Source organism: Dermochelys coriacea, chromosome 11 (genome assembly GCF_009764565.3).
Source record: "Dermochelys coriacea isolate rDerCor1 chromosome 11, rDerCor1.pri.v4, whole genome shotgun sequence".
In the NCBI taxonomy this organism is placed as follows: Eukaryota; Metazoa; Chordata; order Testudines; family Dermochelyidae; genus Dermochelys; species Dermochelys coriacea.
In genome coordinates this window covers 9,554,318-9,572,047 of record NC_050078.2, presented here as the reverse complement: position 1 = coordinate 9,572,047, position 17,730 = coordinate 9,554,318, and the positions used below count along the sequence as shown (strand labels likewise).

Below are 17,730 nucleotides of genomic sequence, written 5' to 3'. Positions count from 1 at the left end.
ACACAGATGAACAAAAAGATACCAGAAATTTTGCCTAAGTATTAAAATGTGCAGAGCCTTTAATTGTTTAAATATTTCATTTATTGTATTAATGCCAACATCATATTTTAGCATTTTATAACTCCAGTAAAAAGGAAGTATTTGCTCGTAAATAAGCAAATTCTTTCTGTAAATGAGTGTTTATTACTTATGGTGTATGCCTTAATATGCTCCTGAAAATCTTCTTTGAGTATCAACGGTTCTGCAAATGCACCAGAGCTCACGAATATCAGTCAGGAATTGCCAAAGGAAGTTTTCACCTCCATGTTATACACATTCTAGTACAAGCCAGTGAGATCTAGAGAAACATTTTTTGTGCACTCTTTAGAAGCACTCCCTCAGGGATTATTCATAGTAGTGCAAGTTGACACTTTGCTTCAGCAGGACAGTCCCTGCTCTGAATAGCAGCTATGATGACTTTAAACCACAGACTAGATCTAAAGCAACTTAGAATGCACATATCCATTTTAAATCAGAAAGAATTAAATGAAGAATGAATCTGCATGCTTGTTCCCTGGGCTTCACCTGAACCCCAAAATTTCAGTCTGATTAATTTACTGCTTGGTGACAGGAGAGAGGGAGGGAGGGAGGGAGTGCTGGAGTGAATTCTTCAGTAGCTCAGTAAAGTTGTAGCTCTCTGTTTAACTGCTAGAACTATGGCTTGAAAGGCAAAAGCTGTGGGGATTGCACAGCTGAAAAAAATGTTTCCACCATTAGGTGTCATCATTGCTGCATGCAAAATTGAAGAGGAGCCTCTCTGCTGCAGCTGAAAATTTGGATGCATAGGACAGTCAGATTCCAGTATTTTTAAGATATACAGCCAGTATGTATTGGGAGTAAGTGTTTGTTCCTAGCTTCATCTACTGCAGAGATCTATGTCAACTGCTAGTGAATTCTAACTAAACAAAACTCTAATAAATGTCACACTGCCTTGGAGGCTGATCTGAGATTATGGAATCTATTTTATTAAAACCCATATGTGGCTACTACACTTGGCTAAAAAGCTTTATTGTAGGTTACCAGTTAAAGCAAAATATTAATTTTGGTTACTAAAAATGAGCGGAGTATCCATATAATCTGTGCCTTCATTTGTCAGCAGGACTGATGCCTTTATATATAAATAAATAACCCATTAATGTCAGGAGGCACACCATGCAAATTGCAGGCTCTGGATGTGACTCTGGTTAGCAGCAGCAAATGGTTTATGCAGAATCATCAGCCCTTGTCTCTGGCAAGGTTGCAGTCATTGAAGTTGTTAAATTCATGATACAATAATGAACTGAATGATCATGGGCCAGTTTAAACAGGCAAAATTTGCTCTGAAGAACACAGATTAACAACATGTTTTGTTGAGAATGTGGAATAGAATACCAAAATTTTGCATCAAAAAGATTTATTTTTATTCTGGAGGAGCCTGAAGCAAAAGGTCAGTCCTTTAGTGAATTTAGTGCACGTGAAAGGGGTCAGCTTGCCAGCCCTGAAGACTGAGGTTCTCTGGCTACAGAACAGATGTCTGAAATGCAAACTTCCCTGCAAACAGAAATGTGGCGACTATCTCGAGAGTGACAAGGAGAGTTCAGTCTCCAAGTAACTACATGCCTGTACTTTGGAGACTGCCAAGAAGGGTTCTAATTTAGTATAAACTGTTGTGGTCATTTGTCCAGCAGGAAATGGATTGATACCATCAGCTCAGTTCACACAGCCCATGTAATGGGAACCACTTTTGCTCCCTATGGACAAGTCACGCATTACAGTGGTGCGGTGCTTGTACACTAGGGGTTTGTACTGGTGCAACTACATCATGGTAGCTACACTGGTACAAAACTCCCAATGTAGACAGGGCCTCAAACTGTACGTGCTATTGGGCAGGGATGTCTTCTATATATTGGATAGTGCCTGACACAGTGGGGCCCTGACTGGTGTAATAGAAATAATTATTATTGATAATAATTGAAGAAGCCTTTATGTCATGTTTTCTAGACCTTTAATCATTTTTGTTGCTCTTCTTTGGACTTTCTCCAATTTATCCACATCTTTCCTGAAATGTAGCTCCTAGAACTGGACACAATACTCCAGCTGAGGCCTAATCAGCGTGGAGTAGAGTGGAAGAATTACTTCTCATGGGTTGCTTACAACAATCCTGCTGATACATCCCAGAATGATGTTTGCTTTTTTTTGGAACAGTGTTATACTGTTGACTCATATTTAGCTTGTGATCCACTGTCTCCACATCACTGTCTGCACTACTCCTTCCCTGGCAATCATTTCCCATTTTGTGTAAGTGCAACTGATGGGTTCCATCCTAAGTGGAGTACTTCACATTTGTTCTTATTGAATTTAATCCTGTTTAATTCAGACCATTTCTCAGTTTGTCCAAATCATTTTGAATTTTAAACCTACCCTCCAAAGCACTTGCAAGCCCCCTCCCCTCCCATCTTGGCATCGTCTGCATGCTTATAAGTGTACTCTCTATGCCATTATCTAAATAATTTATCAAGATATTGAACAGAACTGGACCCAAGACTGATTTCTGCGGGATGCCATTCGATATGCCCTTCAAGCTTGACTGTGAACCACTGATGATTACTCTCTGGGAATGGTTTCAGAGTAGCAGCCGGGTTAGTCTGTATCCGCAAAAAGAAAAGGAGTACTTGTGGCACCTTAGAGACTAACAAATTTATTTGAGCATAAGTTTTCGTGAGCTACATCATGCATCTGATGAAGTGAGCTGTAGCTCACGAAAGCTTATGCTCAAATAAATTTGTTAGTCTTTAAGGTGCAACAAGTACTCCTTTTCTCTCTAGGAATGGTTTTCCAACCAGTTATGCACCCACCTTTATAGTAGCTCCACCTAGGTTCTATTTCCCTAGTTTGTATCAAAAGCCTTACTAAAGTCAAGATATATACCACATCTACCGCTTCCCCCCATCCACAAAGCTGTTAGGTTGGTTTGACATGATTTGTTCTTGATAAATCCATGCTGACTGTTTCTTATCACCTTATTATCTTCTAGGTGTTTGCTTAATTATTTGCTCCATTATCTTTCTGGGTATTGAAGTTAAGGTGACTGGTCTGTAATTCCCCGGGTTGCCCTTATTCCCCTATTTATAGATTAGCACTGTATCTGCCCTCTTCCAGTCCTCTGGAATCTCTCCCATATTGCATGAGTTTTGAAGATAATCACTAATGGCTCAGACATCTCCTCAGTGAGCTCCTTGAGTATTCTAGGACTACCTCATTTTCATTGGCATTCACTATGTTAGATGTCCAATCGCTACTAACCTTTTTTGGTGAAAACTGAAACAAAAGAGGCATTCAACACTTTTCCCATTTCCATATGTTCTGTTATTGTCTTTCCCACCCCATTGAGTAATGGGCCTACCCTGTCCTTGATCTTCCTCGTTCTTCTAATGTATTTGTAGAATGTTTTCTTGTTACTCTCTATGTCTCTAGCTAGCTTAATCTCGTTTTGTGCCTTAGCCTTTCTCATTTTGTCCCAAGGTACTTGTGTGATTTGTTTATATTCATCCTTCGTAATTTGACCTAGCTTCCACTTTTTGTAGGACTCTTTTTTTGAGTTTCAGATCACTGTAGATCTCCTGGCTAAGCCCGGCTGGTCTCTTGCCATACGTTCTACCTTTACTACACAGTGGGATAGTTTGCTCTTGTGCCCTTAATAATATCTCCTTGAAAAACTGCCAAATCTCTTGAACTGTTTTCCCCTTAGACTTGTTTACCAACTCCCTGAGTTTGCTAAAGTCTGCCTTCTTGAATTCTATTATCTTTATTATGCTGTTTTCCCACCTACCATTCCTTAGAATCATGAACTCTATCATTTCATGATCACTTTCACCCAAGCTGCCTTCCACTTTCAAATTCTCAACCAGTTTCTCCCTATTTGCCAAAATTAAATCTAGAACAGCCTCTCCCTGGTGACTTTCTCCACCTTCTGAAATAAAAATTTTCTCAAATACATTGCAAAAACTTATCGGATAGTTTGTGCCTGGCTTTCTTATTTTCCCAACAGCTGTCTGGGGAGTTGAAGACCCCCATCACCACCAAGTCCTGTTCTTTGGATGATTTTGTTAGTTATTTAATAAAAGCCTCATCCACTTCTTCCTGGTTAGATGGTCTATAATAGACTCCTAACATGACATCACCCTTGGTTTTTTACCCCTTTTATACTTACCCAGAGACTTTCAAAAAGTCTGTCTCTTATTTCCACCTCAATCTCAGTGCAAGTGTATACACCTTTTATATACGAGACAACGTGTCCTTCCATTTTTACCTGCCTGTCCTTCCTGCGCAAACTGTACCTTCTATACCAATATTCCAAACATTCCTTCGTGTCTCCCGAGGCAGTTTATACTTGTGCATAGGTAATACCTATACCTAAACTTATGACCCACTGTAGCTTTAAAAAGCTGTGATCTACTTTAAAGAAATGAGTAGTTAACACCAATTAGTATTTATGAAATGTCATGATTCCACCTCACAGTGAAATGGAAATGAATGTATGTTCAGTTCACAATGAAAAACTATTGACTTTGTCAATAAATTGTGCATGGTAAAACTGTTAAGCTTAATTTTTAAAACAGGGGGAACTGCAATGATATCCAGAGTGTTAAGGGGTAAATATTTCCCCTGCTTTTAAAGACTAACACAAGAGAGTATTTACTTGGCTGCATATGAGCTAGGAGTAACTTGCTAGAAACCATACTAAAAAGGGGTGAAAGGCAATTTAGTGTGTGCAGAACAAAAACTGTCCTCTGCATCATAGATCATGCTGTCTGTGTAAAGCAGGTTTTGTGGTGCATGGATCAGATTTTGTTCTCAGATGCAATGGAATTGTGCGTGGGTATTTGAGGGCAAACTATGGCTGTAATGTAAGCATGTAAATTACTGTCAGTTTCAGTAAAGTTCATTGTTTGGGTGATACTATTCAGAAGCAGTGTGACGTTGTAGATAGAGCATTGGACAGGGCCTCAGAAGACCTGGATTCTATTACGGGGGGCTGCTGCTAGTCTGCTGCCTGACCTTGGGCAAGTCATTCATCTCTTTTGTGCCTCAGTTTCTCATCTGTGAAATGGGAATAATGATTCTGAACTCCTTCGTAAAGCACTTTGTAAAGAGCTACTGATGACAAAGTGCTATTTAAGATCTGGATGTTGTTATCACCATTCAGGAAAAGTGACACAAAATTGCAATGCAAATAGTGGTGATGTGGGTAAATTGCAGTTATCAATACATTAGCATGTAACTACTGATATTTCATGGGGAGTTACCATGTAGTCCTTACTCAGGCAGAACTCCCATTGAATTTGTATTTCAAGATCAGGCCCTATGTGGGAAAATATTCTAAGTACAATGAAGTGAGTTGTTCTGTAATTTCCAGGGTCAGATCCAATTCTGTGGTTACACCACTGGTTGCAGATAGGCATTTTGACCCTAGGTATATAACTCATTAGTAAGGCTCTGTGTTTGTCATGGAAGTCATGGATTCCGTGACTTTCCAAGACCTCTGTGACTTCTGCAGCAGCCTGTGTGGCTGGCCTGGGAGCCGCCTGAGCAGCTTGGGCAGCCCCAGACCAGTCACACTGGCTGCTGCTGGCGCAGTCGCAGCCTCCCCACCACCCAGCAACAGGATTTTGGGTGTGGAGGGCTCAGGGTTGGGGTGTGGAGCAGTGCTTATCTGGGGGGGCTCCCCAGAAGGGCGACAGGAACTCCCCTCCTTCAGCTCCTAGCTCCGCGGGCTGCCTCCGCCCACAGGCACTACCCCCTCAGCCCTGATTGGCCACAGTTCCCAGCCAATGGGAGCTGCAAAACCAGGGATTGGGGCAGAGCGGAGGCAGCACATGGAGTTAGGAGCTGGATGTCGGCGCTTGCCAGGAGCCAGGTAGGAAACCTGCCCCAGCCTGCCAACCCCCAAGCACCCGTGGCACCCCCCAGGCAGTAAACCACCCCCACACCCCGAGTACCTGTGGCACCCCCAGGCTGCCCCCAGATGCCCCTCCCCCAAGTTTTAGTCAGGACAGTTCACAGGCTGTGAATTTTTGTTTACTGCTCGTGACCTGTCTATGACTTTTACTAAAAATACCTGTGACTAAAACGTAGCCTTACTCATCAGTTCTGCTGCATTCTGGTAAATTTTACGTGTAAAGAAGCCTTGTATTGAAGGCTTGCGTGGGACAGAGATGTTTAGTTCAGAATGTGGGGTTGTCCCACACCATGAAGAACAATTGCAAGGTATGCAAAAACAGATTGACCTTGGCATTTAAAACATGTTTTTGTGCAGGTTGAACAAGAACCAGTTCCCCCAAGGTGACAGGCCAATGCTTTACGTGACACTTTGCTTGCTGTCCTGCTAATAAGTAAAATCTTGATCACCTTGATGTCAGTGCTAAAACTCCCAGTAACTTCAGTTGGACCATGATTTGGTCCATTGCCTTCACAGGAAAGAAGACAATCTCCCAGTTACCTGACATGTCTCTAGGGTATTTCTGTTGATGGAATGTGATTATCGAGGTGGTTTGTTGTACAAGCCTGGAATTGTGGCATCCTTGTGTCATGCAGTACCATTCCATCTCTTACTTGTGTGTCTGAGAACTTGGAACACTACTTTTTCAACTGCTCTAGTTTTAAACTGAGCTTTGGGCAAAGTGTCTCCAACTACATTCATGCAACTGCACTGACCCCCAGGTACAATCTAGCTAATCTATGTAGAGACCCCAGAAGAATGGGACTCAACTGAGATGACAGAGCCATTGCAAAAAGAGTGGAAAAGCACAAACGGCTGTGTGGTATCACTTGAACTCACACCAAGATTCACCTCAATGTAGAGCCTTCATCAATCTCTTATATTAATTGTTTTAATGCTGGTCCATCGCTGGTGTAGATTTCACTCACCAGTGCATATGAACTAAAACAAGTTGGAAGCCAAAATAGTTTTTGAGATGGATTAAATCCAGAAACCTATTCAAGATTCTCTTAGGCACTTGGAATGACCAAGGGAGAGAGCACAGGTCTCAGATCTAACGTGAGTCCATTTTATGAAAAGTCATATATAATGTTGAAAACAAGAGGAAGGCTTTTTTGCAACAAGAGGAAACCATTTCTAAGTTATACCAAGAGAAAAGGATAAATCCAGAAGAAAGATATCAAACCAGCAAATACTCAAGGAAGTGCACAGAGGTCATCCATTAAAGATTATGGTGTAGGAACCAGTATATTAACAAATACAGATATTGTCACTTTGAAAGAAAAGATAGTAGTGGAAACCTGAAGAAAAGAGTTGGTTAAAATACAGCTATTACTGTAATACTCTGTTTAAAATGGGAGTAAATAGGTAGGCTATATAAGGACCTGTGCAATGGCCAGAAGAACAAACTTTGCTACAAAAATGCAAACGGACTCCTTTGTAGCAATGCTACAGGACGAAAGCTGCAAAATCACTCCTGGAGCTTCCACGGTGCTGCTCTGACTGTGTTTGAGACATTATTAGGCTGGCAAAAATCCACTGAAGTGCAGTATATCTGGTGCCTGGCCTGCATGGAGCACTGCTGTGACTTAATTAAAAGCTCTGCTGAAAAGTAGTCTTGGAAGGCTTTTAATGAACTGTAATTGTGGCTTGCACCCTGAACACGTTACTGAGCAACAGGATAAAGAATATTGTCTGATTTTTAAGAATAAAAGGCTGGGTTTTTTTTAATGCTGCTTTGAGGGTTCAAATCAGATTTCCAAGAAGCTACTGCAGATGCACGTTGTTGATGGTAAACAAATATGACCACTTCACACTGTTGTGCTAGCACCAAATGTTAGATGTTCGCCTCTGGGTACTAACATTGTGCCTGCATGATTTGGGCAGTTCCTGTGTGTGTGCAGGTACTTGTTTTTTGTGTGCAAATGCAGGATGTATACACACAATTGGTACACATGCACATTTTTTGCAAGGAGAGGCAATTTATACACCCATATTTTGTCCTTGTCTTATTTGGGGGCTGTGCATTCCCTTTGCAGTTTCCTGAACTACATTAGAATCTAGAGTTGCGTGTTAGTGCTATGAATTACTATAAAGGAACTGATGTATGAAGCACCCTCAACTGCCATGGACTTCTACACTTTGCCAGAACGGACCCTAAGACCTATTCTCCTTGGAGCTCTAGTTCAATTTTTGGGTCTGATTCTTCACTGCCCTGCAGCTTGTGCAGACATTTACACCTGTGTAAAATGCAAACACTGTGTAAGTGACCCGAGAGCTCTGGTATGGTAATGTTCCAAGACCCACCCCGTCCATGTGTCATTGGCTATACAAAGAGTCCAGCAATGGAGATTCAGGTTTTGGGATTCCATCAAGACCCGTATGGGGACTAAAACGATACTGTGGCTGTACCGCTGAGGTCCACCTTGTAATGCAGGTCTTTTAAAGAAGTCAAGGTGTACGAATGCGAAGACTAACCATTTTAAATGACTTCAACATTATCCCTATGCTTACAAGCAACTGAGGGAGAAAATCTATAATAAAAATCTCAAAATTGGCATTTTTTTACTTGATTTCCTTTAATATTGTTAGAAAATAAAGATCTCAGTGTACTCAGTCTTGTTTCCAAATATGTGGTGGTCTTTTTCTGTTTGTTTCGAATTTGAGGCAGGATTGCTGTGTGAGTCCAAATATTTTTATTATATACTCTGTAAGAAACCGATTTTCAAACATTCATAGGCTCACAGATGAAAATTTTAGGGCTTCTTGGATAGCACAGTCCCTAGAGTAAATCATTTCCTTAAAATGGTCATTATGGATTTTCATGGTGCTTTGGGATCCCTTGGCTTGAAAGCAGTTTTATACAACAAACATCTGTTTTTATTACAGGGTGGTATTTAGGTAAAATAAAGTATTTTACAATTTAGACCTGGTATACCGGGTGACTGATCTCTGAGAAAGGAAGCAATTGTTTAATATAATGTGTGTGCAGGCATCATGTTTGTATCTATGGGTGTGTGAATACACACTAACACATGATAGATATATAACTATTCACACACACACATACAAGTATATGATGTGAATATTGATATATACTGATATTATATATACACTATATATAATCTGGATGTGGTCTGTGTGTGTATGTGTGTATATTTACATCTGAATATATGTAGATTTGTGTAAAAAGTAGTTTTTACTTTTCAGATTGAGGGTATAAACAGAGTAACGTAATTGAAGTCTTTGGGAACATTGTACAGTCTGATCTGTAAGTGCTAGCTGGTCAAGAGACTTGAGTTGGTTGTGAATTGAAGTGCTTAACTTTGATTCTTTGGAGTTCTTCTCCAATCCAACTGTTCTTGTAGCCTTCAGATTCTGGAGCCCCAGAATCAACATACTTGGGAAAACAAGTGTGGCTCAGTTTGGCCAAGGGATATGGGGTAACAATACCCCGGTAATGCTAAATCACCTGTCCAAAATCCCACTTAAGAGAGTCTCAAGGCCTGCAAACCATTCCAGTTGGAAGTGAGTGAGACAGGTAATGCAACAGCCTTCTCTGATGTGGAGCTGTTACCAACATGGGTTTATCTACATATACTTGCTAGTGCAAACAGCCTAATGCAAAACTGCTGTAGCCTAATACCTCATGTGGATTCTGCATGATCACTGGTAGAGTATAATTCCGTACAAATTAAGCTATTTAAGTCTATAACAGTAGACAGAGATTCCTGCGCCCATATATCTTATGCTGTTTTTAAAATGGAAATCTACGCACTTGCCTTACACTTGGGCAGTGAAAAGAGAAACACGCACACAATTTTATCATTTCTGACAAAATTAAGAATAAAACAATGTGCAGTGGGAGTGTAGAACTGGTAGCCATTCCCACAGCCTGATGCACACCGTAAGATGCATTTGCAAAGAGCACCAGGCTAGTAAACTCATCACAAGACTCAGTCAGGAATTCTCAAGTACTAAACTGACACTGAACTTGAACATATCTCCTAAATCTCTGTCTATTGGATTTGCTGTCTATCATTTGTAAGAATGATAATCACACTTAACAAATGGTGGCTGCAGGGTTTAATTAGTTAATGTCTGAACATCTGCAGGGCTTTTCATCTTCATAGGTGAGTGCTAAGGGTTGTTATAACAGAAGGATTTGGGAAAAATTAACTAGTGCTGCAGAGCCAGAGATCTAAGGCAAATTAGATTTAAAACCAGTGATCTCATTGACTAGGATCTTCCTGCTGGTTGATTCAAATATTAATATGTTTTTTTATTAATCCCAAATTAGGAAAGCAACCTGTACTGAAGATGCATCTCATGCCAGAAGCTGGAATATATATTACATTTAGATGCTAGTTGTTGAAAATCTTGTGCTTCCTTATCAAATAATAACACATTTCCTATTTGTTGAACCCAGACCATGCATAGTTGGGTAGGTGAGGATTTGCCAGCTAGATCAACTACAGCCTCCTCAGGGCCTGGTGAAGGAAACTTGGAAGAGAAATGTAAACAGGTAGACTACACTGAACAGATGTACACTAATCACAAAATACACTTTCTGTTTGCAGTTTAGATTTCTAATACAGTCTAGCTGTGTAAAGAGACATTAACTGGATGCCTGAAAAAGCGATGCCTCATTTATATATATGTGTGTGTGTATGTGAAATAATAGTTTGGTTTTAGTGTGTCTTTCTACTAACCCTATTGTCTAAAAGTTGTAGCTGGGATAAGTCTGGCCCAGGTTTTGGCTGTGGTTGAGAAGTGCCCAGCTCAAGAGAGAGGGCACAAAGATGGAGTTTTCACTTCCCTTATCCTGGGCAGACTGCAGGTCAGGCTAATCCCCAGCATAAGTTAGAGCAGCCTAACCCAGCTGCTGACCCTAAGGGTCTGATATGGTTACTGGGGATCAGACTAACTGCAATTTTCTATATGAGCTGGCTGGATAGACTTTTCAAGCCATTCATGTTAAGCTCAGGACACTGATTCTGCTCCCTTCCTAAAATGAATTCATTCTCCCATGTGATCGTGACATTTCTTGTAACCTGAAGTTTGCCAAACCAGGTTTCAAAGTGATTTTGTATATTTCAGATAGATTGTAAGGGACATAGGAATTTAGTGAATCTGGCTCGCCAACAAACCAACTCCTCTTAGTGTAAAATGGGATGTTGAATATTAAATATTCATGTCATATGATGCTGTTGGATAGCAAAGCCTTTGCAGAGGTCAGTGCACTTTGTGAGCAGCCAAAAGTTTATGGAACGTGTAAGAGTATAATTATTGAGGGAATGATGGAAGTAACACATTTCTATTGAGTAATCTGGAATAGGTTACCTAGGGAGGTGGTGGAATCTCCTTTCTTAGATGTTTTTAAGATCAGGCTTGACAAAGCCCTGGCTGGGATGATTTAGTTGGGGATTAGGTCCTGCTTTGAGCAGGGGGTTGGACTAGATGACCTCCTGAGGTCCCTTCCAATCCTGATATTCTGTGATTCTATGATCCAACATCCCGACATGGAGTCAGATCCCCCACTAATATAAGCAGGCACTGACTTAATGGGTATTGTTCCTGTTTAAACCAGCAGAAAATTTGGTCCATTAAGAGATGACCCCTAATATCTAGATTATCTGGCCCTGACAGGAGATGTGCTGAGTTTGCACAATGCTGATGCAATGTCAGAATCCAGAGGCCCATAGGCGAGAGAAGATTCATATAACATGCCCTCTTTCCTATCCTCAGCATGAGTGTTGCATGGGCAATGCTTGTGAAGCAAGTACAGAATTAATCTGTTTGTCTGTGTGTTTGTTGACTATTATCCATTTAATGACTGTCCAGTGGTTAGTGATTAGGGCCAAGAGTTTCAAAATATGATTTGGGTGCTCAACTTGAGACACCTTATAAGGGCACCCCTTTGAAAATCTGCCCCTTTAAGGCATCTTAAATTGGGCACCCAAAAACTGAAATGCTCAAAAATCGCTGGTCACTTTTGAAAAATTGGCCTCTACAATTACAGTAGTTAAATATCAATGAAAACACACTCATTTTGATCTATGTTTTCAAGCTAGTATATATCTGATTACCAGAAAGCTTTAGGAGTGCTGCTTCTGTCCCCTTCAAATCTAAGAGGAAAATTTCACCCACAGCCCAACTGGAAGGCTCTGAGAGGTTGAATCAGGAAGTGCTGCGACAGTAAAACTTTTAGCACTGAATAGATCCCACTTTACATCAGCTTGGACCCTGCTGCTAATGGAGTCAATGCAAGCTGCGCCACTGGCGTGGCTGGAGCATGGGCAGAACATGGTCTTTTGAATCTTGGACAGAAAATCCTAGCTAAAGAGACAGAACCCTGGTTTGCATTGCAGTTTACTCCTGCAAAAAACAAACAAACCAGTACAGTTAAAAATAGTTGTGGGCAGTGTTCCCTCTATTTTTTTACTTCCATGTGTGGAATGAATTTTGTTATGTGCACCAATATGGAAGCGATATGTGACACACCACCTTCATCTTGGTGCACGTAACAAAGCTCGTGGTGGGGGTGGGGCTGAGAGGCTCAGAGTGTGGGAGGGGCTTAGGGCTGGGGCGAGGGTCGGATGCAGGGGGTGAGGGCTCCAGCTAGGTGTGAAGGCTCTGGGGGGGGTGCATGAGGGGGCTCAGGGCTGTGGCAGAGAGTTGGGGTTTGGGGGGGTGCAGGCTCTGGGTTGGGGATGAGGGGTTTGGGGTGCGGGCTCTGGAGTGGAGCCGGGGATGAGGGGTTTGGGGTGCAGGCTGCCCTAGGACTGAGTTGGGGAGAGAGGATCCCTCCCAGCCCTCTCTCGCCGCAGCAGCTCAGGGCAGGGGGAGAGGCACCTCTCCCCGGCTACAGCAGCTCCAGCGGGCCTGGGCTGGGCAAGGGAGGGGCTGCTCCCCCCGGACGCGGCAAGTCTGGGGCAGGGGCACCTTTCCCTGCCACAACAGGTCCATGCTGAGGGAGAGGCCTCTCTCCACGCCTCAGCCATGAGCCCCTGCGTGGGGCTTAATAGGCAGCTGCGCGGTCACTCAGCCTAGAGGGAACCTAGGTTGTGGGTGAGAATTGTTTAAAAAGAGCTGCCTCTCCCAGGACAAGGCTGAAATAAAAACCACAGAGCCATAGTACTGTCTCAGTGCCTTTTGCTGAACCACCATTTACTGGTAGTAGTTTATATTTTGAAAGAAGTACTTGTTAGTTGTATCACACCTCAGAAATAGGGTGCATCATTCTAATGCATTTTTTTGTGCCACATAAAAGTACATATTTCCTGGACCAAATGCTACCCTTCGTTAGATGTCCAGTTGGCGGAAAACTACCAAATAGACATTTGCGTACCTAATACTGGAGGTCTTTTCCGCAGCTCCCATTGGCCGGGACTGGTGAACTGCGGCCATTGGGAGCTGCGGGGGTCCATGCCTGTGGACTGTCAACGTAAACAAAATGTCTCACGGCCTGTCAGCGGATTACTCTGATGGGCCGCGTGCCCAAGGTTGCCAACCCCTGACGTAGGCCATAGTAAATGCAAAGGGGAAGGAGCCAATGGCAAATTTCCATTGACCTTGGGAGCAGGACTTGTCTGCAGCACACCTGGGTCCTCAAAACTGCTGCATTAGAGTCAAATTGTGCCTATGAGGCAGTGGTCCATGTTGGGATGAAGCAAAGTCACACTGCCCCTGGTGGAGCTCTAATAGAAATTACAGGTTTCAGAGTAGCAGCCGTGTTAGTCTGTATTCGCAAAAAGAAAAGGAGTACTTGTGGCACCTTAGAGACTCTCTTGTGTACAGAGAATGCTCTCTCATAATGCCCCAGGACAGGAAGGAGTTGAAGCCATAGCAGAAGGGAGTGCAAACTTCTACGTGTGATGCGACAGGCACCTTCCCCTTGTGTTCTACAATGCTCCAAGATGCAGCATGCTTCTCTGATGCACAATCTCTATTAGAGACTAACAAATTTATTAGAGCATAAGCTTTCGTGAGCTACAGCTCACTTCATCGGATGCATTTGGTGGAAAAAACAGAGGAGACATTTATATACACACACACAGAGAACATGAAACAATGGGTTTATCATACACACTGTAAGGAGAGTGATCACTTAAGATAAGCCATCACCAACAGCAGGGGGGGGAAGGAGGAAAACCTTTCATGGTGACAAGCAGGTAGGCTAATTCCAGCAGTTAACAAGAATATCAGAGGAACAGTGGGGGGTGGGGTGGGAGGGAGAAATACCATGGGGAAATAGTTTTACTTTGTGTAATGACTCATCCATTCCCAGTCTCTATTCAAGCCTAAGTTAATTGTATCCAGTTTGCAAATTAATTCCAATTCAGCAGTCTCTCGTTGGAGTCTGTTCTTGGCTGTAGACAATGGATTGAGTGGTATGATCTGGATGAAAGCTAGAGGCATGTAGGTAGGAATAGCGGTCAGTAGGTTTCCGATATAGGGTGGTGTTTATGTGACCATCGCTTATTAGCACCGTAGTGTCCAGGAAGTGGATCTCTTGTGTGGACTGGTCCAGGCTGAGGTTGATGGTGGGATGGAAATTGTTGAAATCATGGTGGAATTCCTCAAGAGCTTCTTTTCCAAGGGTCCAGATGATGAAGATGTCATCAATGTAGCGCAAGTAGAGTAGGGGCATTAGGGGACGAGAGCTGAGGAAGCGTTGTTCTAAGTCAACCATAAAAATGTTTCATCCAGATCATACCACTCGATCCATTGTCTACAGCCAAGCGCTACGATATAACCGCATTTGCTCCAACCCCTCAGACAGAGACAAACACCTACAAGATCTCTATCATGCATTCCTACAACTACAATACCCACCTGCTGAAGTGAAGAAACAGATTGACACAGCTAGAAGAGTACCCAGAAGTCACCTACTACAGGACAGGCCCAACAAAGAAAACAACAGAACGCCACTAGCCATCACCTTCAGCCCCCAACTAAAACCTCTCCAACGCATCATCAAGGATCTACAACCTATCCTGAAGTCCCTATCCTAAATGTCTCCTCTGTTTTTTCCACCAAATGCATCCGATGAAGTGAGCTGTAGCTCACGAAAGCTTATGCTCTAATAAATTTGTTAGTCTCTAATAGAGATTGTGCATCAGAGAAGCATGCTGCATCTTGGAGCATTGTAGAACACAAGGGGAAGGTGCCTGTCGCATCACACGTAGAAGTTTGCACTCCCTTCTGCTATGGCTTCAACTCCTTCCTGTCCTGGGGCATTATGAGAGAGCATTCTCTGTACACAGGAGAGCTCAAGGACTGCTGTTGTGCCTGGCCCATGCACTAGGGATATAAGGAACAGGAAGGTTTCTTGCATCCTTCCCCTCCTTCCCATGCCTTGTGCACGTGTCCAGGTCCAGGCACAGTCTGGCCCTAAATTTGGACCCAGCCGTTGAGTAGCTTCCTGCTTACCTCCTGAAATTCCCATTGACGTCCGTGGATGTTCCAGGCACTGAATGATGGCAGGAGCAGGACCAATTTATGTAGGAAATAAACTTACCATAGAAAGAGCTATGTGATGAGAGAAGTCCACAGAGCAGCACATTCCAAGTGTAGCTTAACAGACATTGAGAGACAATGTAGATAGATTTGGTCTTGTGGCCCTAACTCAGGCAAAACACCCATTAATTTCAGCTGGTGCTTTGCCCAAGTTAGGACTGAAGGATAAGGCATTGAAAAACCACTTCAAGTTATTTTTAAAAAGGTTCTTATCTTGCGAACGTTGCTCGAGTCCCCTCTTCTTTTCAAGTCTCACTGAAGGTAAGGTTTGCTTGTCAAGTTGCACTAGTGACTGCGTGTAGATTTCCTAACCACCAAATTAATAATCCGGGCGTATGCATGATTTCATGAATGGGTGTGTATTTTCTCATGATTATCATTTCATTCAATTCAATATGCTGTCTATTCTGTTTTGGGGTCTTTTGTTTGCAGTAATGTTTTCATTTCAGAAAATATGTTGATGAAAATTAAAGGTCCAAGTACCAGGACAGACAACAAAACGTGTCTCCCACTGGGTACAGGATAAGGAGACTCCCTGGCACAGTTGATTGAAAGTCAGAGGAGGAAGAGTCTGGAGTTAGGATTTTCAGAGAAGAAAGTACCAAGGGAAAATAATTTTCCTGCTCCTTCCATACCCTGGGACTCTTAGTTTCAAGTAACTAACTGCAGGCCATGCTTGTGTTGAAGTGAATGGGAATTTTTTCAGGAGCCAGCATGCTCTTTGGTTAGCTCATGGAACTGCAAGCTGGAGACCTTTGTTCATTGGCTCTGCTGGAGACTTGCTGTGCAATCCTGGGAAAGTCCCTTCAACTCTCCATGCCACAGTTTCTTCATCTGTCAAATGGAGATGCTGCTGCTTCCCCACCTTTAAAGGTCATTTTGAGATCTACAGATGAAAAGTGCTTTTTTTAATGCAGGGCCTTTTTATTAAGTTCTCAGAGTAACGAATGGAGCAGTAAGTAAAATTAGAATTACAGTTTTCACTCTGAAACAGTGGAGTATTTTCATTCTGTTTAGCTATGGAAGGGTTTTTGTGTACCCACGTTCCTTCTCTACCAATGGATTCCACTTCATAAGAAACTGAATACACTTAATTATTGCAACTTTTAAAATCCTTAATTTCCTAAAAATGATGTCCTCTGTTTTGAATCAGCTGAAGCAATGGAAAGTGCAGTTACCATCAAAGTAATGGAATACATGAGTTTGTTTTTTAAACTCCTTTAAAGATGTTCTTCATTTTTAGGAATCTAAGGAGATTCCAGAAAGCTTCTAAACCAAATGTCTGCGATTGCAGAGTCTGTGTGCAGTTTTGTGCATCAAAGCACATGTAATCTGGCTTGTGCGCCTAAACTACTGCCCTTTATCCAGATAAATACTTCGGAGGTTAGTCGTGTACAGCTAATAACAGGCTGGAGAACGTCCTGCCGCCGCTGAGCTCTTTTTAGAGGTCCTTCATTACTGCAGCTTCTTTTTCGTTTTCTGCTGCGGTTCTGAATCAGTAATTTTAAGACCACTTCACACTTCCCTAAAGCAAGCAAGGGAAGAGAAAAAAGAATTGGAGCATTTTGTACTGGATGTACAGTCCTAGGCCATATTAGTGAGAGACATGTGACTGTGTAATTTGCCCGTGCAGTTCTGCTGTGAGTTGTTAGCAATTATTTATATTGTACACATTCCCATTAAAAGCCATTTCTGCCCTGCCTTCTCCATTTCCACTTGGATTTAATGAAGTTCACTTTCTCTAGGAAATGATTCTTCTAGACTTCTTAGGCACATGGAGTGAAACCCTGGCCCCATTGAAGCTAATGGCAAAATTCCCATTGGCTTCATTGGGGCCAGAATTTCACCCTTTGACTGTGAGGGAGCTGCAGATGCAGAATGCAACACCCAATAGGGGGAAGAGGATTCCTCTCTTCCTCTGTCATTGTTAGGTTTTGAAGGGGCCCTGGCTGGTCATCCTTGCTCTTAAGGCTGGTAGCTGCAATACAGGGCATCAGGAGTTAAGGGTTAATATGTAAAGGACAAAGCAGGGATTCTCTATCTGCTGCATCAGATTTGTGGATCCCTTGTGTGAAGAGAGCATTAGTCCCTTTCACACTAATATAAGAAGCTACAGTCTTGGAGTCTTACAATTACTCAGTTCTGAAAGAAGTCTCTGTTTTGTTTTTGGTTTCTTTTGTTTCTAGCAGCAA

At 42.4% G+C, this 17,730-nt stretch overlaps 1 protein-coding gene across 41 annotated transcripts in view; it reads left to right on the top strand.

The window, feature by feature from the left end:
* CLASP1 (cytoplasmic linker associated protein 1) overlaps positions 1-17,730 on the top strand; it is a 290,372-nt gene that overhangs the window by 234,315 nt on the left and 38,327 nt on the right. For 18 of the 41 annotated variants that reach the window (XM_043504920.1, XM_038421081.2, XM_038421077.2 and 15 more), the window contains one exon: positions 10,446-10,541. The exons of the other annotated variants lie outside the window; for them this stretch is intronic. In XM_043504920.1, the coding sequence (XP_043360855.1) occupies positions 10,446-10,541 (96 nt within the window). The remainder of the gene's footprint in view (positions 1-10,445; positions 10,542-17,730) is intronic. 41 annotated transcript variants of the gene reach the window in all.